The 22,875-nt window shown below is 48.9% G+C and overlaps 1 protein-coding gene across 1 annotated transcript in view; it reads right to left on the bottom strand.

Annotated features, from left to right (window-relative positions):
- UBE2O (ubiquitin conjugating enzyme E2 O) overlaps positions 1-14,480 on the bottom strand; it is a 61,790-nt gene extending 47,310 nt beyond the window's left edge. Inside the window, exon 1 of the mRNA XM_021541698.2 lies at positions 14,100-14,480. Coding sequence (XP_021397373.2) covers positions 14,100-14,480 — 381 coding nt within the window. The remainder of the gene's footprint in view (positions 1-14,099) is intronic.
- Positions 14,481-22,875: the final 8,395 nt, after the last annotated feature.

Here is a 22,875-nt window from a genome sequence, read left to right as displayed (position 1 = left end):
AGTCAAAAGCAAGGCAACACAGGGATAACTTCCATGGGCTTTGGGTGTCCAAGTTCTCCAGACAGGTGCTCAGAAGCCTCAGTGTTAAAGCACTGAAGTGTCATGCACCTTTAGAATAGGAACAGCCCAAAGATCTGATGTCTGCTTAAAATCAGTCTGTAATTCAAAAGTCCCAAATCTATTTCATCTAGCATAAAGTTTTCCATAAAGTAGCTTTTAAAAAAAGACATCAATGAAGTTTAAAAAGAAGCTGCTGATCTCAAGACCAAGTGATGATTGGTAGAGTTCATCTCCAAAAGTGTGATTGTAATAATGGCAATTTGCAATTGAATCCAAATTTTCTTCTATCGCATGTGCCCATCTCAGACCCTTCCACAAAGTTCAAGAACACTCCAGGGCTAAATGGATAGATCAAGACAAACTAATTTTCCTCTTGCAGGAGCTATCAGTGTCAGAAATACAGTCCCACAAAATACTGCAGAGACAGCATGTGACATATAAATATTCCATTGGGAGAGTCACCATGGCTCACTCTTTCAGAGGACAATTATAAAAACAGAACTGTGAAGATTCTTAACACTCCACCAAAAAAGCAGACTGACAGATGTTACCAACTGTCTGGGCACACAAACAACACTTCTTTTCATAACAAAATGAGGAGAAAATAACCCCTTGTGATGTGCACAAAAGTAGGGAACTGAAAAATATAGTTTCCTGAAAAAATATCCCTTATGGTGGCAGAATATGGTGGGATAAAACCAAGACAAATCTAACCGTGTTTTAAACATTTTAACAACAGCAGCTTTTGTGAATGGAGCACTGAGATGATTCAAGGAAGTATTAGAGTTTCAAAACACTTCAAGAGTAGCTCTGATCGATATCTATCTCACCATTACAACATCTCTTGGCAGAGACACTGCACATTTCAATACATCCAACAAAGACAATGCCTCTCTTGGCTCAGACACACACTCAACGTGTCACTCAGATTTCACCCAAGTGACATTTCAGTAGCACCTGCCCCCAGTGAAAACAGCTATTTATAGCAAGGTGGGTGTTGAGAAGGGTGATTTCTCCCATCACTTGAGGCCTGGGTGTAAACCACAGACTGCATGTTGCCATTTCTGATTAAAAGCTCTTCCTGGTCTCTAATGAAGATCTGCCACTTTGCTAAATCATGTAGCTGAATTTGGCAGGTGCCTGGTTTTCTTGAAAGCTAACTAATTGAAAGCAGGAGATAAACTCAAAGGCACTGTTTGGATGAGACTAAGCTTAGGTAGCTGCACTAGGTATGCACACAGCACATACTAACCTTGCAATGTTCCTCCCAGAGCCTCATTTCCATAAGAACAGAAAAAAAACATCCTTTGTTTTATTCTTCTTCAGAACACAGGTAATCCTGCTTCATTTTATAGACCCTAAAGCAATTTGGGGGGGAAGGGGAGTCTTGTTCACTAGCAGGAAAACCTAAAAGCTCAGCTCAACATCACTCCCCAGTGCAGGTGCAACACTCCCAGGCTAGAAAGTCATAATTACCAGTTAAGCATTTTGAGAATATCTACAGATCTTTTTCTAATGAAACTGGAAAACTGAGAGAGCAAATGGATGCCCTGCCAGCCATCCAGAGCAGGGTAGGGACATCTCTCAAGAGCAATGAACATGCTATTGACCCAAATAACTTTATTCTCAGAGAACAATGAAAATGGCAAAGATAAGAGATTTGTGAAGAGAGAGTCTTTGAATCTCTCCAGGTGTGGAGAGAAAACTAAACCTAATCAAAGGGAAGAACGCTTCAGGAGCTCTGAAGCAGCCAAACGGTGTCAAAAGCAAAGAAAGAGTTATGAAAAAACAACCTGCTACAACAACAAACTTTTGTGTACAGCAGCACTACCTGATCCTCTTACAAGCACAGCAGGAAGCAGCTGAGCCAAGAGCCCAGCTAGCAAATACTGAAGAACCTTTCTGAAGTGAAATTGGAGACCCTGCCCAGGAATGGTTCTCCAGATCCTCACTGTGAAAGGAGGCTTGCCAGCTGTTACAGACTCTGGCTGATGGTAAATATATATATCAGAGAATTGATGATGCATTGTTCTAAATCACCATCCTATTGCTCATGTGCTACTAATTCCACGTCTTACCTTACTTATTTCTACTTAGTGTGAGTTTATTGCTCCAAGCAAAATGACAAAGCTTATAGCTGAAGTATTGGGACCAATTTAACAATTATTTAATAGTGTTTTAGATTAGGGGTTTTGTCCTGCCATTATCCCTAGCTACAGTTTGCAATTTGGTATCTTTTCAACTATGCTCAGTTGAATACACAGGTTGGACAATGATGCTCCAAGTATCATTTTGCCTCTAATCCTTGATCTTTTGTTTTAAGGCTTTATTCAAGCATTGCCAGCACAGCAGATCAGAGGCAGGCAACCTGAACTGTGCTAAAGCTGGGCTAAGTTAGCAGCACTAACAAGAACTGTGGTGTTCAGTTTGCTGGCACCATCACAAATTCCTCCAGCACCAAGAAGAAGCAGAAAGGAGGCACAGAGCAGAGTTCTAAGATTGCTTATAAATGCTTTTACAGAATGGCTTGCTAGCCCAAACAGTACCAAGCAGCCACAAAAATCCCAGTTCTGGAAAAGAACTCTCCACCCTGAGTTTGCTGCCCTCTCAGCAGTACCAGAGCACAACATTCACTCAGAGATACGGGTACAGGAGCACAGAGATGGGAATCTGCCCTACAAACACCACCTTGCAAGTTGATTTTTCAGTCCCTTCATTTCTCATCACACTCTCCTAATAGCAAGGACTTATCACTGCCAGATTAGAAGAGATTACCACAAGAGAAAGTTAAGGTTCTTTCAGACACCAGGACAGGAAAAGTGCACTCAATGCACTATCAGAGGTAAGGTGGGTGATGAGACCTCTCTACCCAACTGACCATGGCCAAAGTCAAACACTGTTAAATCCAACAAGCTGAGTTTCCAACATTACCAATTTCCAATCTGGCACAACCACTAAAAGGGAAAAAAATCGCTTTTGTAGCTCCACTTTAGGAGCTCTCAGATAAGAGCATTTCCTCCAGAGCTGCCCTGCATGGCTGTACATATGCTAATCAGAGACTGCTGGAGCTCAAGAGAAAGCAACTTTGTGGGGCACTCACACAAGAAACCAAAGCATCCCTGTGAGGGAGACCTGAGGTGTGAATCCATGTGCTGTGTTTGCACCCAGTGCCAATTAAGCAGCAGAATAAACGAATTAGTGCAACACTAACACTCGAATTAGTGCAACACACTCAGGCTGCATTCACACATTAAAATAAGAGGAAATTCAAATCACAATTATTTTAACCATTGTGCACAAGTAGATAGATTTCAAACGGTAACTAATACCTATAGATGGCAATTTGGTACTAAATTGTGTCACGGAGAATAGAAAAAAGAACACAGCACAATTAAGAGGAAGCCAGGAATCCAGCCTGGATTTTTTCCAAAGTTCAGAGTGTCAACACTGAAAAAAACCAGAAAGACTCTTCTAACTAAAGAGTTTACACATTCATTGGAGTGACCAGAACAATTATTTATTTTCAATAAATTAACTTTTCTCTAAGCTCCACAACAGAGCAAGAAACACAAAAGCAGATCACATAATATTCCTGTGAAATACAAAGAGTGCCTGATGTGGGAATTGTTTTCATCTAACATTTGGGCTCAGGAAAGAAACATTAACAGCACTCAACAAGGCACTTGAGGCTGATCAGGGCAACCAGAGTGAACTCTGACGAAGAAAGCACGGTGTGAACTGGAGTAAGTGCGGGCAAGGGTTGCAGGAATAGTGGGGAAAAAGCCTCTCCAGCAAGGAAGTCAGTGATGTGAAATAATTTTCCTTCAGCACATAATAGCACATTTATAAAGACAGGCAGCTATTTAGGAGTTAGATTTGCTTTTTACTAGAGGAGATGGGTGTAAGCTGCTTGCATGTTTATGCTAGAAATTACAGCTTTTCTCATCCAAACTGACACAGGTTCCTAATTCAAGGAAGAGAAGCAAAGACTTAAGTCTTTAACAGACCATCTCTGAGACAGAGCAGGCTGCTCCTGCAGTGCTGCCCTCAGCAGCACCAGCCCAGAGTGCTAACAGGGAGCTCCTGGGCAGCACGCATTTTGTTACAATAAAGTCACCCTGCACATTGCTTTATCATTACAAGGCACATTTCATTTGTGAACCAATGACATTTTTCTCCATCATGTACCAGCACAATCCCCACCACCACACAAAACAAAACAGAGACAGTTTCTGGCCCCAGAGTCAAAAGCACCAAAAAAGCTGAATCAGCTGTGCAAGTCAGATGTTGTGGGTGAAAAAGTAGTTACTGAGTCAATGACACACTCTGGATCTGCTTGTCCAATTTTAACACAAAGTGAGATTCACAACATTGACATGAGGGTGATAAAAATATCAGTTAAGGAATTAAGAAAGCCATTGTGAAGTTTCATCCTAAACTAAGCAGCCAGGAATGCTGGTGTTTCCTGTACAGTGTCACCTTCCCTGCTGGGGCATTCCACAGGGTGCTCTCTTCTTTCTTGTATTTCAGGAATGTACAGAGATGCAGAGTCGAGGAAGTTCTGTGATTATGTGCTACTACAACAAGGAAGAGCTTCCCAGGCTCTTTGGAATACACTTGAAATGTTGGCCAGACCACCCCTTACAGGAAACAAATGAATCATCCACATCTGCAGACTAAGAAAAAAAACATGAAAGCAAGTGTTAAACAAAGGATGGAGATTCCTCCCTCTTCCCTGCTCCCACTTTCTGCTTTAAATTGAGCCCATGGACAGTTCACTAAGGCAAGGTTGTGACACAGCATGGGAAATCAGAAAAACTTCAACAACCTGCAGCACAAGGACAGAGAAAAGACTTCTGACAGAAGCCACACATGCTAAGGACAAAACAAATCTGAAGAGGAGGCTCATGATGTATCATTTCCAGACAGTTATCCAACTGCACAGTAACTCTAGAAAATGTGGCTATTTTGTCTCAAGACTAATGTTGTTTCAAGGAACTCGGACTCAGAGGCTGAACAGAAGCATAAATATTACTTGCAATAGTCAGGAGATTTATTCATTTGGATTAGATACACAATCCCGCCTTCCAAGAGGGAAAAAACCCCAACTTTCATCTTCAAAAGCAGACAGAAGAGTAAGGCCAAAGGACAAGCAGGGCCTTGCTGGAAATGCCACCAGCTCTCAACAAAAATATTAAGCAGTGCTCTGTGCATACTCATGCCAAATACTGAAAAGCAAGGATGTGAGGGCAGAGGCAGCACTGAACACTTGGGATGGGCAGCAGCCCCTCACACTGCTGACACCTCCAACCCTTTGTCCAGCAGCAGGTAAAGCAGAATGGCCATTTTAGTGCCATGAGGGTAAAGGAAAATACAAAGGTCCCTTGGTGATCAGTACTACTCAAGCTCCAACTGTTTCTGTATAGCTGCTGCCAACAATTTCACTGAGGACTGAGATCTAGGACCAGTTCTTTAACAACGGATCTTGAGCCAAGAGGTCTGAAACCCACTTGATTCTAGAAATAGCACTAGGAACCAACTTCAGAGTTAATCTCGGATCTTCTTCACTGACTACTCTTTTCATCCAGCCTTGCGAAAAACCCAGCTCACTAGATTTACACCTGAACTAACTTTTAAAACACTGAGTTACTCAGTTTAGCTCCTCACACAAGTGAAACCAAATCAAACTTGAGTTACTCAATGCCAAATGGTGTGTTTCCAAGTATCCCATTTCACACATACACCAAATAACCAATGTATTGTGGCTCTGCCTGAGAGTAATTTTCCCAGACAAATCTCTAGCTGTAACTGCACTGAGGAATGTCAAAAAGTTTTTCCACTGAGCAGCCAGCTCATGCTCTTGAGCCCTGGAAATGGTCAAATAGAGAAAACACTAAGCATACACCAGGAAAACACCACCTGGCAGCACTAATGCTAGCTGTCTTACCCAGAGTCACCTGAGGGGAGAGTTTTTTGTCACCTTTCCAACACCACTGCCACATCAGAGCCCAGGAAATGCTTTGAAGATGAAAAGTGCTACTTATTTGCTAAGTATCCTTTATCAGCAGAAAAGCAGCACAGTTTCTTACACCCAAATGATTAATAAGTAAAGTTCTTTTATTCTCAAAGAAGTTCTATCCTTTCAAAAGTAGGTAAAAAATAAATCAGTCATGATGGAACTAATTCCAGCTCACTGTATTAGTGTATTTTACTGAGCAGAAGATTCATCATCCAACTGACAAATGACAACTGTACCCAGTCACTTCCACAGGAATAAGATACCAGAACTCCCAGCTCCAGGCTAAGAAAAATAGTTAAAAGCCTTAAGCCTCTCATCTTTTCAGCTGGTGATTAAATAGCCTTCTTCACTTGTCTGTCTCCAAACCCTTCCCTCACAAGCAGAAAAGCTAAAGGTTTTACAGGCAGCAGTAAGAGCAAACCACTGAGACTGTGTCTGATGTGTGCTGAATACAGAACCACACGGTACCACTGCTGCAGTTTTATTGTACAAAACCAATCCTGCTTAATGGACCAAGGGTATGGCTGTGCAGCTTCTCTTCAACTCAAGAGGCTGTAACCAGAGGCTGTGAAGTGATACCACTGCAAATGCAAGCTGAGCATGGTTTCCTTGTTCCTAATGTACTCCTGTGAATTTAATTTTTCCTGGCCTGGAAGCTACAGTAAGACACCAAGTGCTCCTGTCCTCTCCTGGCCTGCTCTGCTGCCAGTCCTTGGTCTCACCTCCTGCCAACAGCCTCCACACTGCCCATTCTTTCACACAGACAGCAGCAGCACCAGCTGTTGAGGAAAGAAACAGCAATCATGATTTTAAACACCATGGCAAAAGCATGGAAAAAAACCAGCTCTGCAATCTCAAAGAAGTCTACCTACCTAGAGCACCCAACATACATCATAAGGGAGCTAGTTCTTCAAACCCTTTGAAAAACTGGACAGATTATTTATGGTATAGCTTGATGTGTCCCACTTTCAAGATCTCAGCATATGTGCATAAAAAGCATTTTGTATCTTGGCTTCCACCTTGTATATCCAAGCAACCTCATACACCATGCCAACAGCTAACATGGTAAGCAAATCCAAAAACTCACCAAAACTACAGAGGCTTATGGAGATATTGGTCTAGAACACCACTTCCACACATCAATTATTCATTTGTTAAATTTTAGACCAGCAGGTCAGCAGGTCCATGGTGCACACTCTTATCTAACAGCATAGAAGCATCAATGCTATTTAGCTTAAGCTTTCCCAGTAACCTGAACTGAACTGCAGCTCCCTGCACTCAGAGTTTCTCTGGTACAACCTGCACCTGACTGATGGAAAAGGCTGAAGAAAGTATAAAAGTGATGCCATTTCTTTAAAAAGCAATCCAAAACATGTACAGAGGTAGAGATTTCTTAGTCTTCAGATCTGCCCACTCCCAACCCATGGTTTTGGCCTTGATCTACAGGCCATTCTGGGAGGGGAAGAAATTCCATCTGCAGGTACTTATTGGATCTGTCTCTCCATTAACGTGCTCTAAACCCTAATACAATTAAGGGCAGAAAACAAAGATAATATCACCTGCCCTTCCCCTTACCTCTCCTGCACATGCACATATCCAACACACTTACCAAATCCACATCCAGAACCATCATATTTGTTTCCATCTACAACACACGTGAAGATTTGAGCCCAGCAAATGTTCACAATTTCCTCTTGTGTCTTTTCCAAGGCTGGTCCAAATGCACCCAAACATGGAGCAGAAAGCACAGCAGACACATGACTCCATCCCTTTCTTTTAGCCAGATGTGCAAACACATGGGAGGTAACAATAACCCTGAAATGCTCAGGAAAATATGCTTTCTATCCAGAAATGCACCAAGGCTGTAAGTCTTGGCTGTAAGCACCAAGCTGGGCTGTGTGTACTCTGTACCACCACAGGCACAGGATCTTCTGAAATTCAGTCAGCACAGACCAGAAAAAGCATTAAAGCTAAAAAGACACCTGTCAACTTGAAACTCAGGCACATCTGAAAGTGCTGCAGCTATTACAGTAATCAGCAATCCCTAGCATCTTTACTGTCAAAACCACATGCTGTTGATAGTACTTGATATTTTTAATCACCTCTAACAATCATTATCCCTCAAAGTTTCCTGCTCCCTTCACAGAAACATTTAACATTCAGAAAGAAAAAACCCCTATCCCAGTCTCAGGATATTGTCATTAAGAGAAACTAAATTTTGCTTAACTTCATAAATTCAAGTTAGCATAGTATTTTTGATTCAGACATAAACATGCATATTTCTATTTAGCAGCCTAAAAGCAAATGGAAGAAAGCCCAAACATGACCATGGAGCCTCCCTTTAGGCTTTTTTTTTTTTTTCCCTAAGAGTTAACATTCTCGTACCTTGACACAGGTTTAAAGGTCTCAGGAATGGGACACACCAGCTACACATGGTGGAGCCTGAGCTGAGTTACAGGTCAAGCACTCTGGAGAACTACGTAAAACGCAGAAGCTGAGCCAGCATCTCACATCTCAGTTCCAGCAAAGTCAGGACTGCCAACCTCAAAAGGAAGCACAAGGATTTCAGCTCAAATGATCAGCTCCTGTACTTAGGATGACCTAAACACAGGTCCCTTTGGGCAAAGACCCTGCACATGGTGGGAGGCAAGAGCAGAATGGAAAAAATGAGGCAGGGTTTTCCTAAGTAGCATTTAGGAAGGTGTCATCACCTTCTGAGCCTTTGAAATCCCCCAAGCAATTAAACAGTCAAAGGAGAAGAGGCTTTTAGTTTTCCAAACACCAATTATTTCCCACACCAACACAGATGTTGAACATTAAAAATCATGTCTTTCCTCTGAAGAAAGGAGCTGAGGACAGCTGCCATAGGCAAGCAAGACCTTGTCCGAAACAGCATTTGTCAAAGCTGCTGCTATTTAACTTCAATAAAGAATCTTCAGCCAAAAAGAACTTTATAAAATTGCCTAAAGTCCTTGTTTTTGCCAAAGTCTGCACTGGAGCTGCATCGCATCAGCAAATAAATTTGTATGAGAAAGCTGCAGCAAAATGTCTCACCCACACAGGTATTTCAGAGCCTGTCACAGGCATCGATTGATTCCTTCTAAAGCTTTTAGTGCACATTAGTTTGTTTACTAGTCCTAAAAGCATTACTAATTTAGTTTGGGTTTTTTTTAAGCTATAGCAGCACACTGAAAGGGAGCACACCTTGGAAGAGAGCACATCACAAACACTGCTTGCTTGAGGACAGGCTTCATTAATTTTAAAAATAACACTCCTGTCTCCATTTGGAATAATTATAATAAATGACTTAGCCCAGATGGCCACTTTCAACTCCTGAATTACCAATTCACTCTGCACACAGTACACAAAGCAGTAACAGTGTACCATATTTAGTACTCCTGAGACTTCCACACTGTGAATTGTGCCGGATTCCACTTTTACAATAAAATATTAATGATGATCCCCAAGTCTGTATCACAAGAGCCAAACAAATCAAAGTAAAATGGGGAATTGACCCAAGGGTACCTAACCTTGCAATGGATACCCACAGGATGGAAAGGTCACACATTAATTGGTTCTATATTATGCAGAACTGCAAAAATTCCAGTAAACCTTTTCTCTTCTGTCTCTTAACAGCTACAAACATCAGGTGGTTTCAAAGAACCCCCCTGGGAGACTAACTGAAATGTCAGATGCAAGAAGAGGGTTAGATACAGCTTCCTCATGCAGTAAAACCCACTATTAATAGTTTATGGGCATGGGATTTGTGTGCTGCAACAGAACCAGAGTTTGGCTCTATGGCCAGCATTTCCTCACAGCCCCAGAAAGGATCCTGCTATCCCTCTTCACTTGCCCAGTGTGCACACACTGCACTTCCAGATGGCAAACACCTCGTCAGGTTTGAAGATGGAAGATTTTTTACGGCTGTTTTCATGCCTCAGTTATAAGTAATTTGAAGAATCACTAGCTAGGATTAACATCTGAAGGGCACATGCTAGTGGGCTGGGATCCCAAAAGTGAGGGTTCAGAGTGGCTGTGAATGGACAGAGGGAAAACAGAGACTTTGGAGTTTATTCAGAAAGTCTTCCTGTGACCTTGTATTATATCCATGACCCAATATCTGAGGTCGGGAAATTACAGGAGTGAAGATTGGAAAAGAGCAGAAGGTCTGTTTGGGATGAAGTAGAGCTGAATTCTTGGAGAACCTTTTGGAGATAGCATCAGATAATTCCCAGGTAATGAGTTTATCAGCCACCAGCTTATGTCTGAGGAGGCCTGATAGTTTGAATCTGTTTCCAAAGCAAAGTTGGATGAGGTATGATATTGTAAACGCAAGTGAACCCAATGGGAAGAGATGACAATGTCTAACTTAATTCAGAAGGCTGAATTATTTCTTTATTATAACTATGCTAAAATACATTAATATACTATATAAAAGGAGGATATTAAAACTATATACTACTTTCTCTGATGCTATTTCTAACTCTAACCCAACTCATGACCCTCTCTTGAGAGTCCAGACACAGGTGGATTGGACTGGCCATCAGGCTCAATCCTCACCAGGATCCAATCAAGCACTCACTCCAGGTAAACAATTTTCCAAACACATTCTACACCGGAAAAACAAGGAGCAGAAATAGAAATTGGTTTCTATTTCATTTCTCTCTGTGCACCTCTATGAAAAATCCTGAGAAGGAGAGAAATGTGCTTGCCACAGTAAGAGAGTCATCTAAACTAAATAATATTTTGGACCTTACAAAATAGGCTGCAAAAACCATCTTTTAAAATTGCACATGGACTCAGAGCAAACCTGGGCTCCTGCAATGGTCCCTACATATACATCAGCCAGACCTGCCTGTGCATCACACCAAGCCCTCACTCCCAGGGCAGGCACAGGGAACTCAGGAGGCCTGGCTGGCTGAAGGCCTTCAGATAAGGTGCTGAAACACAACACCTGCACTCTCCATTTCCCCCAGCTGCACAAGAGGCCTGTCTGCCCTGCCCAGGCTTTGTGAAAATGAAAGGTTGTAGGGAGTTCTGAGGCTTTCAGGGGAGAGGCAGGAGGAAGGACAGCAGCATTTTTAAGTCCCCAGAACCTGACTAATACCTAGTATGCTCAAGCATTCCCATAAACTCCCCAAAGGCAGCTCAAGTGTGCAGTAGGAGTGCTGAACTACAGCAGAGAGATCCTGGAATTAAAATTCAGCTGGGTCCCAAGAACTCTTGATAATTTATTTAAAAACAGCATCAGGTTTTCACAGCAGTTCACAGTACTCCCAAGCCTTCCTTCCAAATTATCTCCAGAGATATGGCATTAGCCAGCCAGAGGAACTGCTCTGCAGATTTGTTGGGTCAGACAAGACATAGATGGTAAATATATTTGGAAAAGGAAGCTTTCTCCTTCCAGGTCTGCTTAGGTTTTACAATGCTCAGCGACAGTGATTTCCCAATGTCTTAAATGGGTGATACTGCCATGGAAAGCAGAAAAGGAGCACTTGAAGCCACAGAGAAAGAAATCCTGTCTCTTTTTATTCACATAATTGTTATGCTGGGGAACATTGTTATCAACAGGGGAACCAAAGGCAGGAATGTGCTCACATGTGCAATTCTTGGAGGAGCTGGTGGGGTTTTGCACCAACTGCCGAGCTCTATCTCAAGAGAAAGTTTCTATTACTGACTAATATCAGTAATTGTGTGCCTGGGTTTAAGTGGCATTCTGCCTACCATTCCCAACAGGAAAGAGCAACAGCAAGCATTGAAACAGAACCAACAGCAAAAATTACTGGACAACCTACACCAAAAAAACCCCAAACTGTCCAAGAAAAGACAGGAAAGCTCAAGGATTAATTGGGTACAGAACACTGCTTTTGACCTTTGCACTGGAAGCCAAAGGTGCTGTTTCACTGGACTCAAACTTCCCAACAACTTTATTTCTCCTTCGGTTACAACACTTGCTCTATCCAGTACACATCAGGATTCCCAGATCCTGAAGCAGCTGACAAACAGGAGGTAGACAGGCAGTCTTCTGTGTGGAATCAGGACCTGATACACTAAATAGATACACAAAAGCCCTGGCCCCAAGAGCACCTTTACCCTCTGCCCATTCCAGATTTAAGGGAAATAAAAGAGTGCAACAAGCATCCTCTGGAGTCCAGGGCTGAGCTGTCACCAGGACAGGTTAATGTTTTAAGGACATCAAATAAGACCCTCACAGCCAAAGATGCCAGAGAATCAGGCACAGCCAAAAGATGTACCTGTAGGCAACAGCACCAAAAACTTTAGACCCAGGAAAAACGTATAATGGTTTGTACCAGCAAGGACAATGACAAGCCTGTCAGGCTTACCTGGCTGGTTCTCACACATCAGTGGAACCCAAAAGAGACTGGGTCAGCAAACAGCTAAAAAACCCAATTATAACCACAAAACCATGATCAGTCCCACTGCATGTTTCCAGTGGCATCAGGTTTGTTTTCAGCAACCCCAAACTGCAGTACAGACTGTACACAATGCCTCTCAATTTAGTTAGTGGGCTGCTTTCCAAAAAAAAAAAAATCAATAGAAGTACACCTAAATTTCTCTAGCACTCAGGAAACTTCTCTCCAGGGTCCATTACCCGAGTGGTAAAGGCACCTACACCAGGGCAGCAGCACTAAAAGGAAAAACAGAGACTGTTTATTTACATAAGTGTCTTTGATTTCTGATCCCCCTCAGTCCAGCTTCTTCTAACACTGCAATGGGTGTAGTTACCAAGTGACTGAAGTCAGAGCTAACACTTCTGGATTTAGGAACCCAACAGCACCAACTAAATCCACGGTTACTCACCCAAATGGAAGTGGCTTTGCTTAGATGCTGAAAACCAAACTGAACTTGGGACACATTTTTGCTGCAACAACACATGAAGATTTTACTGGAAGGCTGCAGTGATTGAATTGTGGAGTTTTTTCTAGGGAAAAGAGGTGGTTTTTTTTTTTTTTAAGGTAGAAATACATAACGTGGCAGTATCTTTTTCAGAATACCTGTTTTCATTTTCCTTATCTCCAAGCAGTCACGTGTCTAATGACACTACCACCTAAATTTAGCTCATTCTGTAGCGCTGGCAATCCTAGCGATGCCTTTAAGACTGCAACACACCTTTCTTCCTCTCAGTCTCCCCTCTCTCCTGCGGCGTGCGGGGCCGTTTCTTTGCCTTCTGCAAAGCAGACGGTTCTCCAGAAGCCTCCTGCTTTGCACTGCCAGCCCAGAGGAGCAGGGGCAGCCTGCAGGGACAGCGCAGCTCAGTGCAACGCCCATCCCTGGCAGCCCCTTTGTGCTCTATTACAGTGCCCCCCTCGCCTGCTTTTGTCTCCGAACTGTCAGTCAGCCTGGGCTAAAAAACCCCCGGCCAGACCAACTTTGCCAAGTGGGAGTATTCCAAGGCAGACCCACACCTTGTGCCTCGTCAGATATAATTAAGATGCCACAGATTTACGTGCAACTCATTAGCAAGGGGTAAATGCTCACGTAAACAAGGGCAGATCCAAACCGTGTTTGCTTCCTGCTGAAACCTTTATCCAGGGGTGGTTTCCCTGCTGGACTGCTGACTCCCCCTAGCACAGGCGGTGACGACACTGCTCAGTAAAGGCTGAGACACCGGCCTACAACTCCAGCAAGTAGGAGCTGTCTGGAAGTTGGCTCAAATCACCTTCACAGGCCCACTTCTCCTTCCGCCAGCGAGCCCCACCGCCTCAGCACAGCAGCCGTGCTCTGCCATCAGCGCAGGGCAGCAGCAGCATCCACGCTGGGCGGCCAGAGCGAGCGTGGCGAAGGGAGGGAAGGGGATTTCACACTCCGGGGAACGCCGGCTGTGTGTTCTGGCTGCACGGGGCAAACGGGGCAGCGACCTCCCCCCCGCTCGGGAGCCTCCAACGCACCCGACCCCGCAGGCCCTGCCCCGGGAGGCCCCGGAGGCGGCGCCCCGGTCGTGCAACCGGCGGCAGCCCCGCGGGGAGGCCCCGGGCCCGCGCAGGCCGCCCCCGGTTACCTTGGTCTCCTTGACGTGCTGCTTGATGCCCTCCGGGTACCACTGCACCCGCACGTAGCCCCGCCGCAGCGGGCTGGCGCGGCCGTCCTCCCCGCCGCCGGCCCCGGGGCCTCCCGACTCGGAGCCGCCCGAGCTGGCGGCGCCGCCGGCCGCGGTCCCGCGCCCGCCCTCCTCGGAGTCCTCCTCCGAGTCCTCGCCGTGGATGAGGCGCACCAGGCCGAAGCGCACGGAGCCGCGGTAGCGGCCCGACACCAGGTCGTGGGAGAAGAGGAGGCGCTGCGAGCCGCCCGGCGGGGCGGAGAGGGGCAGCGCGGCGGGGGGAGCCGGTGGAGCCGGCGGTGCCGGCGGTGCCGGTGCCCCCTCCTCGGGCTGGTCCGCCATGGCGCCGGTGAGCGGGAGCGCGCGGCCGGCGGGAGGGGGAGGGCAGGGGAGGGGCGGCAAGTAACGGCCCAGGGGCGGGGCCGGCGGGCCACGCCCACAGCCGGCACAGGCCACGCCCACAGCCGGCGCAGGCCACGCCCACCGCGGCGGGCGGGAAAGGGGCGGGGCCTGGCGGGACCGGGACCGGCCCCGCCGCGTTACCGGAGCTGGGGCGGGGGCGGCTTCGTCTGCTGATCCCGGGAACGGGGATTGCATCACCGCCCCCGGGGATGGGGGGATTGCATCACCGGCCCCGGGGATGGGGGGGTTTGCATCACCGGCCCCGGGGATGGGGGGATTGCATCACCGGCCCCGGGGATGGGGGGATTGCATCACCGGCCCCGGGGATGGGGGGTTTGCAGCATCGCCCCCGGGGATGGGGGGTTTGCAGCATCGCCCCCGGGGATGGGGGAATTGCAGCATCGCCCCGGGGATGGGGGGTTTGCAGCATCGCCCCCGGGGATGGGGGGATTGCATCGCCGGCCCCGGGGATGGGGGGATTGCAGCATCGCCCCGGGGATGGGGGAATTGCAGCATCGCCCCCGGGGATGGGGGGATTGCAGCATCGCCCCGGGGATGGGGGGTTTGCAGCATCGCCCCCGGGGATGGGGGAATTGCAGCATCGCCCCCGGGGATGGGGGGATTGCATCGCCGGCCCCGGGGATGGGGGGTTTGCATCGCCGGCCCCGGGGATGGGGGGATTGCAGCATCGCCCCCGGGGATGGGGGGATTGCATCGCCGGCCCCGGGGATGGGGGGATTGCAGCATCGCCCCCGGGGATGGGGGGATTGCATCGCCGGCCCCGGGGATGGGGGGTTTGCAGCATCGCCCCCGGGGATGGGGGGATTGCAGCATCGCCTCCGGGGATGGGGGGCTGCAGTGCATCGTTCTCTGACCCACAGGGGTGTGGAGCTGCTCTGCATCATCTCCAGGGATGGGGGGACGGCATCATCGCCCTCAGGGATTGGAGGGGCTGCATCTTCATCCCCAAGGATGGGGGAGACTGCATCTTCATCCCCAAGGATGGGGGAGACTGCATCTTCATCCCCAAGGATGGGGGGACTGCGTCTTCATCCCCAAGGATGGGGGGGACTGTATCATCGCCCCCAGGGATGGGGGCTGCAGTGCATCCTCCTCTGACCCACAGTGGTGTGGGGCTGCTCTGCATCATCCTCAAGGATGGGGGGGGGTCTGCATCATCATCCCCAGGGATGTGGAGGGCTGCACTGCATCGTTCTCTGGTCCCTGGGCATGGGGGGCTGCACTGCATCATCCCATGAACCCCAGGGATTGGGAGGGGAGGCTGCATTGCATCGTCCCCAGGGATGGAGGATGCTGAGCTGCATCATCCCCTGGTCCCTGGAGATGGGGGGGGGCTGCAGTGCATTGTCCCTGAGCCCCAGTGGTGGGGGGACACTGCACCTCATCCTCCCCGAGTTCTCAGTCACTGTGGGCTGCCCTGCATCACCTCCCCTCCCCACTGATGGGGGCTGTGCTGTTTGCAGACCCCTCAGCCTGGGCACAGGTGGGGGTCCACCCTGGCACTGCTCGATGCTGGGAGCTGTTCTCCAGCTGACATCAAAGCCTGGCCTTGCTTTTCATGGCTCCTAGAAGCCCTCATTAGTGTATGCAAATGAGCAGAATATTTGGCTTCATTGACTCTAAGGCTTTTCCCCCTCTGTCTGCAGAGATTTTGTAAACAGAGAAGTTTTTTTGAGCAGGTCCTGCTGCTCTGGCAGGCAAAGGACTAAAGGAATCCAAAATAGCCTTCACTGCCTATCTTTTAGCACAACACATTCTGCCTCTTCTCTTCCTGGACCTTCCTGCCTGTGCAGCACTGGCTTGAATATCACAAAAATGCCTGAAATCCTCAGCCTAATTTGTTCTCTTGCAGCAAACACTCCAGGAGCAGCAGAGCAGTGTTTTCTCTCTTGTTCTCTCCCTCAGACTGCTCTGCCTTGGCTGGATCAACCAACTGGCTTTCAGTTCACCTTCCAAGGTTTCTCCATTTAGGAAAAACAACCAGGATAAAGGTGGCCTGTGCTCACCTCCTACATTCTGGAACCCTCTCTTCAAGATTGGGATTTTCCAATCTTGCAAATGGCCCTAAAGCTCTGGGAAGCAGCTGAGACGATGCTGGGCAGGCAGTGTGTGGGTGATGGGTGCACTGGGAGCTCTGCCCAGCTCCTCACTGCCCCTGGGTGTGGGTGGCAGGGCAGCAGGATGCTTGGAGGGATGGAGAAGTACAAACTAACCCTGTCCTGCCTCCAAATCAGGGAGCTGCAGGCAGTGAAGCCCTCTAGCCCCTGCCTGCTCCCAGGCCAAGCCAGCCTCCACCCCAGCATTTAATCTCTCCCCACAGCATCCTGTTAATGAGAAAGGCAGTGTTTTAATGTGATTCCTTGCTGGAGCATTTTTGGCTTCAACCCCAGGGATAAGAAACAGAATGGAGCTAAAAGGGACCATTGGGTGGCTAAAAAGCATCATGCCCCACAGGGAAAGGCAGTTTAAATACCCACTCAGTGCCACTGTGGATTTACAGCGGTTTCTAGGGATGTGCTCCTGGGAACACAGACCTACATCCACGTGCCCTGACCTCTTAGGACAAGCTGTAGAGTTGATAGGCAGCATTCAGAACTTCTAGAGCATGAGTGTCTCTGGCATGAGGATTTCACCCTCTGACCATTGTTGTGCTGGAGGGGGGAGTATGACACATTTCCCCAGGGCGTTCATCCAGCCACTTGGAGCTGTGGACAAGGTAGCAACTCCTCTCCCTCTGTAGCCAGGGAGAATTGTGCCTTTGTGGGAGCAGAATCAGGCCTTTGAGAAAGGCAGAAGGTGCCCTTTGATTCATTTAATCTGATGCCATGTCTTCTCGAGGTTTCAAAGCTGAGCTTTATCCAGCACAGCGATAAATGTACATCTCCTTAATGTACATTGCAACAGCCACTAATAAAATATAGATACAGTAATGGGCACAATCATATGTGGAGATGGAAACTGTCCCTCTTCAGGGCTATTATGTGCTGAAGAGCAGTGGTGGGGTTTCAGGTAGCCACAAATAGCCATGAAAACAATCACATTATACCCCTGACCGGGCTGACGGCAGGGGGATTATAATGGGGACAAGTAAGGGCTGTTTGCTCGTTAGCAGGAGTCGAGCCGGGTGTGTTTTTGCACTCTGATCCCTGCTGGAGCTCTGATATGCTTCCCTCAGGAAGTGGCACTGAAGGAGGACTGATTGCTTTTTTAGGACACAACAGCCCAGGGCCTTGGCTGTCACAATATTGACAGCCCGCAGATTTTACAGTGCCTGGGTGTCAAAATGAGCCTCTCCTATTTAACATCACTATTCAGATGTCTACTGAGGCACCTCTGCAAGTCCACATCACCCAGCAAAACACGCAGGACTTTTGCAAAGTGACACATGCCAAGCAGCCTCGCTGCCTGTTTAGGGACAATTCTTGCTGGTAAGGCTGTTTTGGGAAGGGACGGCCTTTACTCTGCAGGAGAACATCCTCCCTGGAACCAAGCTGTCCCTGTGATCTAACCACCTTATGGCACTTAGGTTAGATCACCAGCGTCTCCCTGCTGAGATACTGCTGCCCGGAGGGTGTGTCAGAGTTCCCAGAGGGTGCCAGAATACCCAGAGGGTGCCAAGATGCCCAGCAGGTGCTGGGACACCCGGGATGCCCTTTATCTCCCTGTAGAGATACTGGTGAAAAGCAAGCCCTGTCCTTCCTCCTCGGTTCTCTCCCAGGGCCTTTTTGCTCAGGGATTAAGGGCCAGGTGCTGGGGTGCCCAGAGGGTGCTGGGGGGGCCTGCCAGGTGATACCCACAGGATACAAAGAGGTGTGGCAGGTGTAAGGACGCCAGCAGGGTACCAGGATGTCTGCTGGGTGTCGGGGATGTGTGCCAGGCTCTGGGATGTCCACAGGGACTGGAATGCCCGCTGGGCGCCGGGATGCCCACGGGGGATGCCCGCAGGGTACCAGGTACGCGAGGCCGGCGGATGCTCCCGGATCCCGCGGCGTCCTCTCGGTGCCGGTGCCGGGCTGCGGCGGGGCTCTGGTGCCACCTCGTGGGCTGTCGCCTCCCGGAGGCTCCGGTGTGGCGGGGGGAGCGGGTGGCACCGGCCCGTGGCTCCCCCGGGGCAGCGGCTCCGCTCGGAGCCCCGCGGCTGCCGCCGGGCTCCGCTACAGGTGAGCGCTCCGAGCCCTCTGCTCCGCTCTGCAGCCCTCCTTGGCCAGTCCTCACGGCGTTTCCCTCTTCTGCTGCTTCGCAGAGGCGCAGAGACCCTGTCCTTTCCCTGCTGGGAGGAGCCGGTGCCTTCAGGAAAGGTCTTTCAGAGCAGCTCGTGTCCCAGGGAATGCCTCCAGAGCCTGCCACAGGGAGAGCTGGGGGTTTGTCTTCAGCATCACGCAGACAAACAGCTCAGCAGGAGTCCCTGTGTCCCCATTAACACCGGGGAACAGAAATATGAGCAAGTGTTGCAGCATATGGCAATTCTTCATCCTGTCTCTGTGATCCCAGTAAGCCTTTGGAGGCTGGGTGGGCAGGGAAGGAGATGGTCTGGGAGTTCCCTTCCACCTCAAGCCATTCCCTGATCCTGCAGCCATCGTGATTACCCAGCCCTTTCCTCTCTGGTTGTGCTGTCCTGACCAAACACTGCTGGGTCTCCTACAAAAAACTCAGAGCAGCATCACCTTGTACATGAACAACTCGATGTGAGCATGAGCCTCCTCCTCTCCCTCCTCTCACCCTTTTCACTGAGACCAGAACTCCCCCAATGGGGTTGGTCCAGGCTCAGCCTTGCCCTCCAGGACTTTTCTTCCCCGTGGGTGCAATCTGGTCCCCAGCCATCTCCAGGGGTCACCCTGGCTCCGAGCAGCGGTGTGCCAGGGCTGGATGGAGGGCAGGATGCCCCAAGCCTTGCCAGGCTGCTGGAATCTCCTCTTCCCAAAGCCAGACTGGCTCTAAACTGCTTGGAGGTCTGGGTCTGGAGGGTGGAGCTGCCACTGCTGAGCTCCTTCCCAGCTGCCCAGCCCTCTCCTCCCAGAGAAGCTCCTGCAGCCCCCACTGACCCCCTTTCCTTCAGAGAGTGTGCCATGAGTGGCCGTGACCTAGTTACAAACCCCAGATCATAGAAAGGAGAGGAGGTTAATCAGCAGCAGTGCTGTGCTCCGGGGAGGGGGCAAAAGAGGTCCTGGCTGGGTCCTGGCACCCATCTCAGGTTGCCATGGCCAAGCAGACATGGCTGAAACCATCTGTCAGACTTGTTTGCTCTCCTTTCTCAAAGGTGGAAGTGCAGGGAGATACACCAGGCCTGCAGAGGCACGTGTTAATCTACTGCAGGTCAAAGCCAGAGTTCAAAGCCTGCTCCTCTAACCATGACTGAGAACCCAAAAAAGCTGTGAAGTAGCATCCTTTCATCCCTTCATTCCTTCCCCAGCTCCCTGAGAGTGTCTGTGGAGAGAATCAGTCCTGCCACTGATGGGCCAAAGGGAATATACCAGAGGAAAGATATATACATGTATATTTGCATGTTATTCATATTATAGATATATATATATATATAAACACTTGAGAGCACAGAGCAGAATTAGCTCCTCCAGGGCCTGTTCAGAGCATGGGGCTGGGGCTGGCCACCCTCCACAGGAGCTCTGTATTGCTGTTTTGAAAGAACAGCAGCTGGCAGGTTCCTTAAACCACAATGTCCTGCTCCAGATGAAAGGCTGGAAGCACGCTGGCTTCTCAGGAGCTGCTGGTGAATTAAAACCACTCCTGGCAGCTTGAGATGGAGCACTGGGGAATTGAAGCAGCAGGTGGGAAATGTGGCAAGTGCTGAGAATACAGAGCATGTCCAAAGAGCCACGTCCTGCTGGGAAGTTACAGCAACAACAGGCACCAGCACGAGTGGTGAAAAAGGAGGTGAGGGAAAGGGAAATCGGAGCCCATAGCTGACCTTGCAGCAATGCCAAACTGCAGAGCCCTGCTGTTAGGTCACTGCCAGGAAAAAAGCATCTTCTTGGAAACATGGGTCCTGAGGAAGCTGCTAAACAGGGATGTAAACAGCATCCAGCTTGGGAATTATACAATTACGTGAGTCTGAGAGAGAAACCCCTCCAAGGGCGTCACGCAGGGAAGGATCCCGATGCCCTCTGAATGCCGTGATGGCAGACCCGGCCTCCAAGGCAGGGCTGCAGACACCACAAGCAGCTTAATCCGGGATAACGGGGCACGGAGCAGCTGAGGAGCCCCTGAGCTGCGTGTGCACGGCTTCATCCCCAAACCCTGGCAGACAGGGGGGCCACCAGTGATTCATCTGCCTCCCACATGTCGCCCCTCGCAGCAAACCCTCCCCGGGGAGGATTGCTCTTTTCCTGAGTGGGTGCTCCAACAGAGGGACCAGCCCCGGGCCTCGCTGACAGCTCGGGGCTCTTTGAAGATGCTGAGAGAGCTCTAAATATGCAAATCTAGGCACACTGCTGTGGCTCTAATTTAATGGAGTTGTTGACCCTCTGCAGCTGTGTGGGAGCAGGAAGAGACAGGCTGGAATGCGGCATCCCTGATTGACTATTCCAGCCACGGGCCAACCTCTGCTGGGCTGGGCTGTTTTAATGGCTGGGACTTGCTCCAAAATGCCATTTCTGAAGAGCAAAAACCTGCTGGGTCATATTTCTGTTTCGATTCAAAGAAAAAATTTAAAAGAGAGTGATAAGGGTGTAGTTCTAGGTAATTTTGCCCATAGCTCTAAGCTAAAGCAGGTCCAGAGCTGCCCTGGAAATGTCTCCAGCAGAGCAAAGCCAGCTCTGCCTCCTGCTCCAGGCTTCTTTCAGGATTGCATCTGGTTCCCAATGATAACTATGATGCCAATATCATGCTCCTGCCTGGGATAATCTCTCTTTTATTACATGTGTTCTGATGGAGACAAACATTGCTGGTTCTGCCTGTCCAGTTTCTTATGTAACAGCTCCCAGGGACAGAGGGCTGCATGGGGGAGAGATGCTTGGATTTTGGAATAAACTCCTTGGGCAAGAAACCTGCGATCTGACTCCCCGTCCTAAAAGGAGTCAGCTGAGAAACTCCCCCCTGCTCAAGCCCAAGCCATGATCGTGCCTGGCACAACCAGCAGCCTCCCCATCCATCCCCAAATAAAGTTCATCCACTCTGGGCAGGGCTGCCTTTGGCTTCCTACGGGCTCCTGATGCTGCTGGAGAGGTCAGGAGCAGGCACAGGACCGTGCTCCCTTTCCTGGCTGAGTCCCCTGCTGTCCCTGCCCAGCCCACAGAGCAGAGCAATCAGCTAAATGCTTTATCCCTCTGTGGCCAGTCACACCAGGAAAAAAAAAACAAAACAAAAAACCAAAAAAACCCAACAAAAAAAACACGAAACAAAAAACCCCTATAGTGATCCCTTTGCTGGCCTGACACCTTAAAGCCTCTCACTTCTCCCTGTCTTTCATCGGAGTTCTAAACTCCTTAGGATGTCATCACGTGCTCCATAAATAACAGATCTATATAAGCAGGGGCTGTGAGGGATGCAGCAGACAGAGGAGGGGAGGCAAAAACCCGGATCCTCCCTGGAGGCAGGAGGGCAGGGCTCAGCGACCTGGCTGGTGAGTACCCACATTCCTGTCACATCCCAGGGACACTGACAGCCTTGGGGACAGCTGCTGGTCCCCTGGCCACTGCGGCTTGCTCCTGTGTCCCATTTCCCCAGAAGGGTGGGAGGTTGGCATACAAGGCTTGGCTTGCTGAGAAGTGGTTTTGGCACAGGGCAGGGTGTGACTCTCATCCCAGCTCCTGTCTCACCCCTACACTTCCAACACGTGCTTCCAAAATCCAGCTGCAGGGACTCTTCTCACTGAAACCCTCACTGTTCTCTGGGCTCTTTCACACAGAGTATTTGATTTTAAGACTGGGTGAATAACTCTGTCCTGTCAACTAATTTTAAAAATCCAGCTCCAAAGCCAGGCAGACAATTCATAACTTAGTAAAAGATATTGCCAGGGGGGTTCTGTGCACCTGCCTGTTTATTTGCCTGTGAGCATCTCTCTGTACTGTGGGGATGCTCTCATTTCTGGTGCACAAACACAAGTAATGGCAGGAAAAATGTACAGAGCAAGCTCTTGGTTCAGTGCTATGACACACAGACACAGTGGGCTCATCTCAGGCAGGTCTGGCAAGGAGTCACAGCACAAAACCCAGCCTGGGGTATATGTGACTTGAACAAATACAGAAGGCTTTGTTGGAGCATCAGAGGACAGATAAGCCACGGAGAGGGAATTTTCCTCATTGTTGTTTCTCACTTACTCTGGGACCTGGGCAGAGTTTGTTTCACTTTTGCAGGTTTG

Source organism: Lonchura striata, chromosome 19 (genome assembly GCF_046129695.1).
Source record: "Lonchura striata isolate bLonStr1 chromosome 19, bLonStr1.mat, whole genome shotgun sequence".
Classification (NCBI taxonomy): domain Eukaryota; kingdom Metazoa; phylum Chordata; class Aves; order Passeriformes; family Estrildidae; genus Lonchura; species Lonchura striata.
Note: the sequence above shows the minus strand (reverse complement) of the source record. Positions and strands in the feature narration are given on the sequence as shown.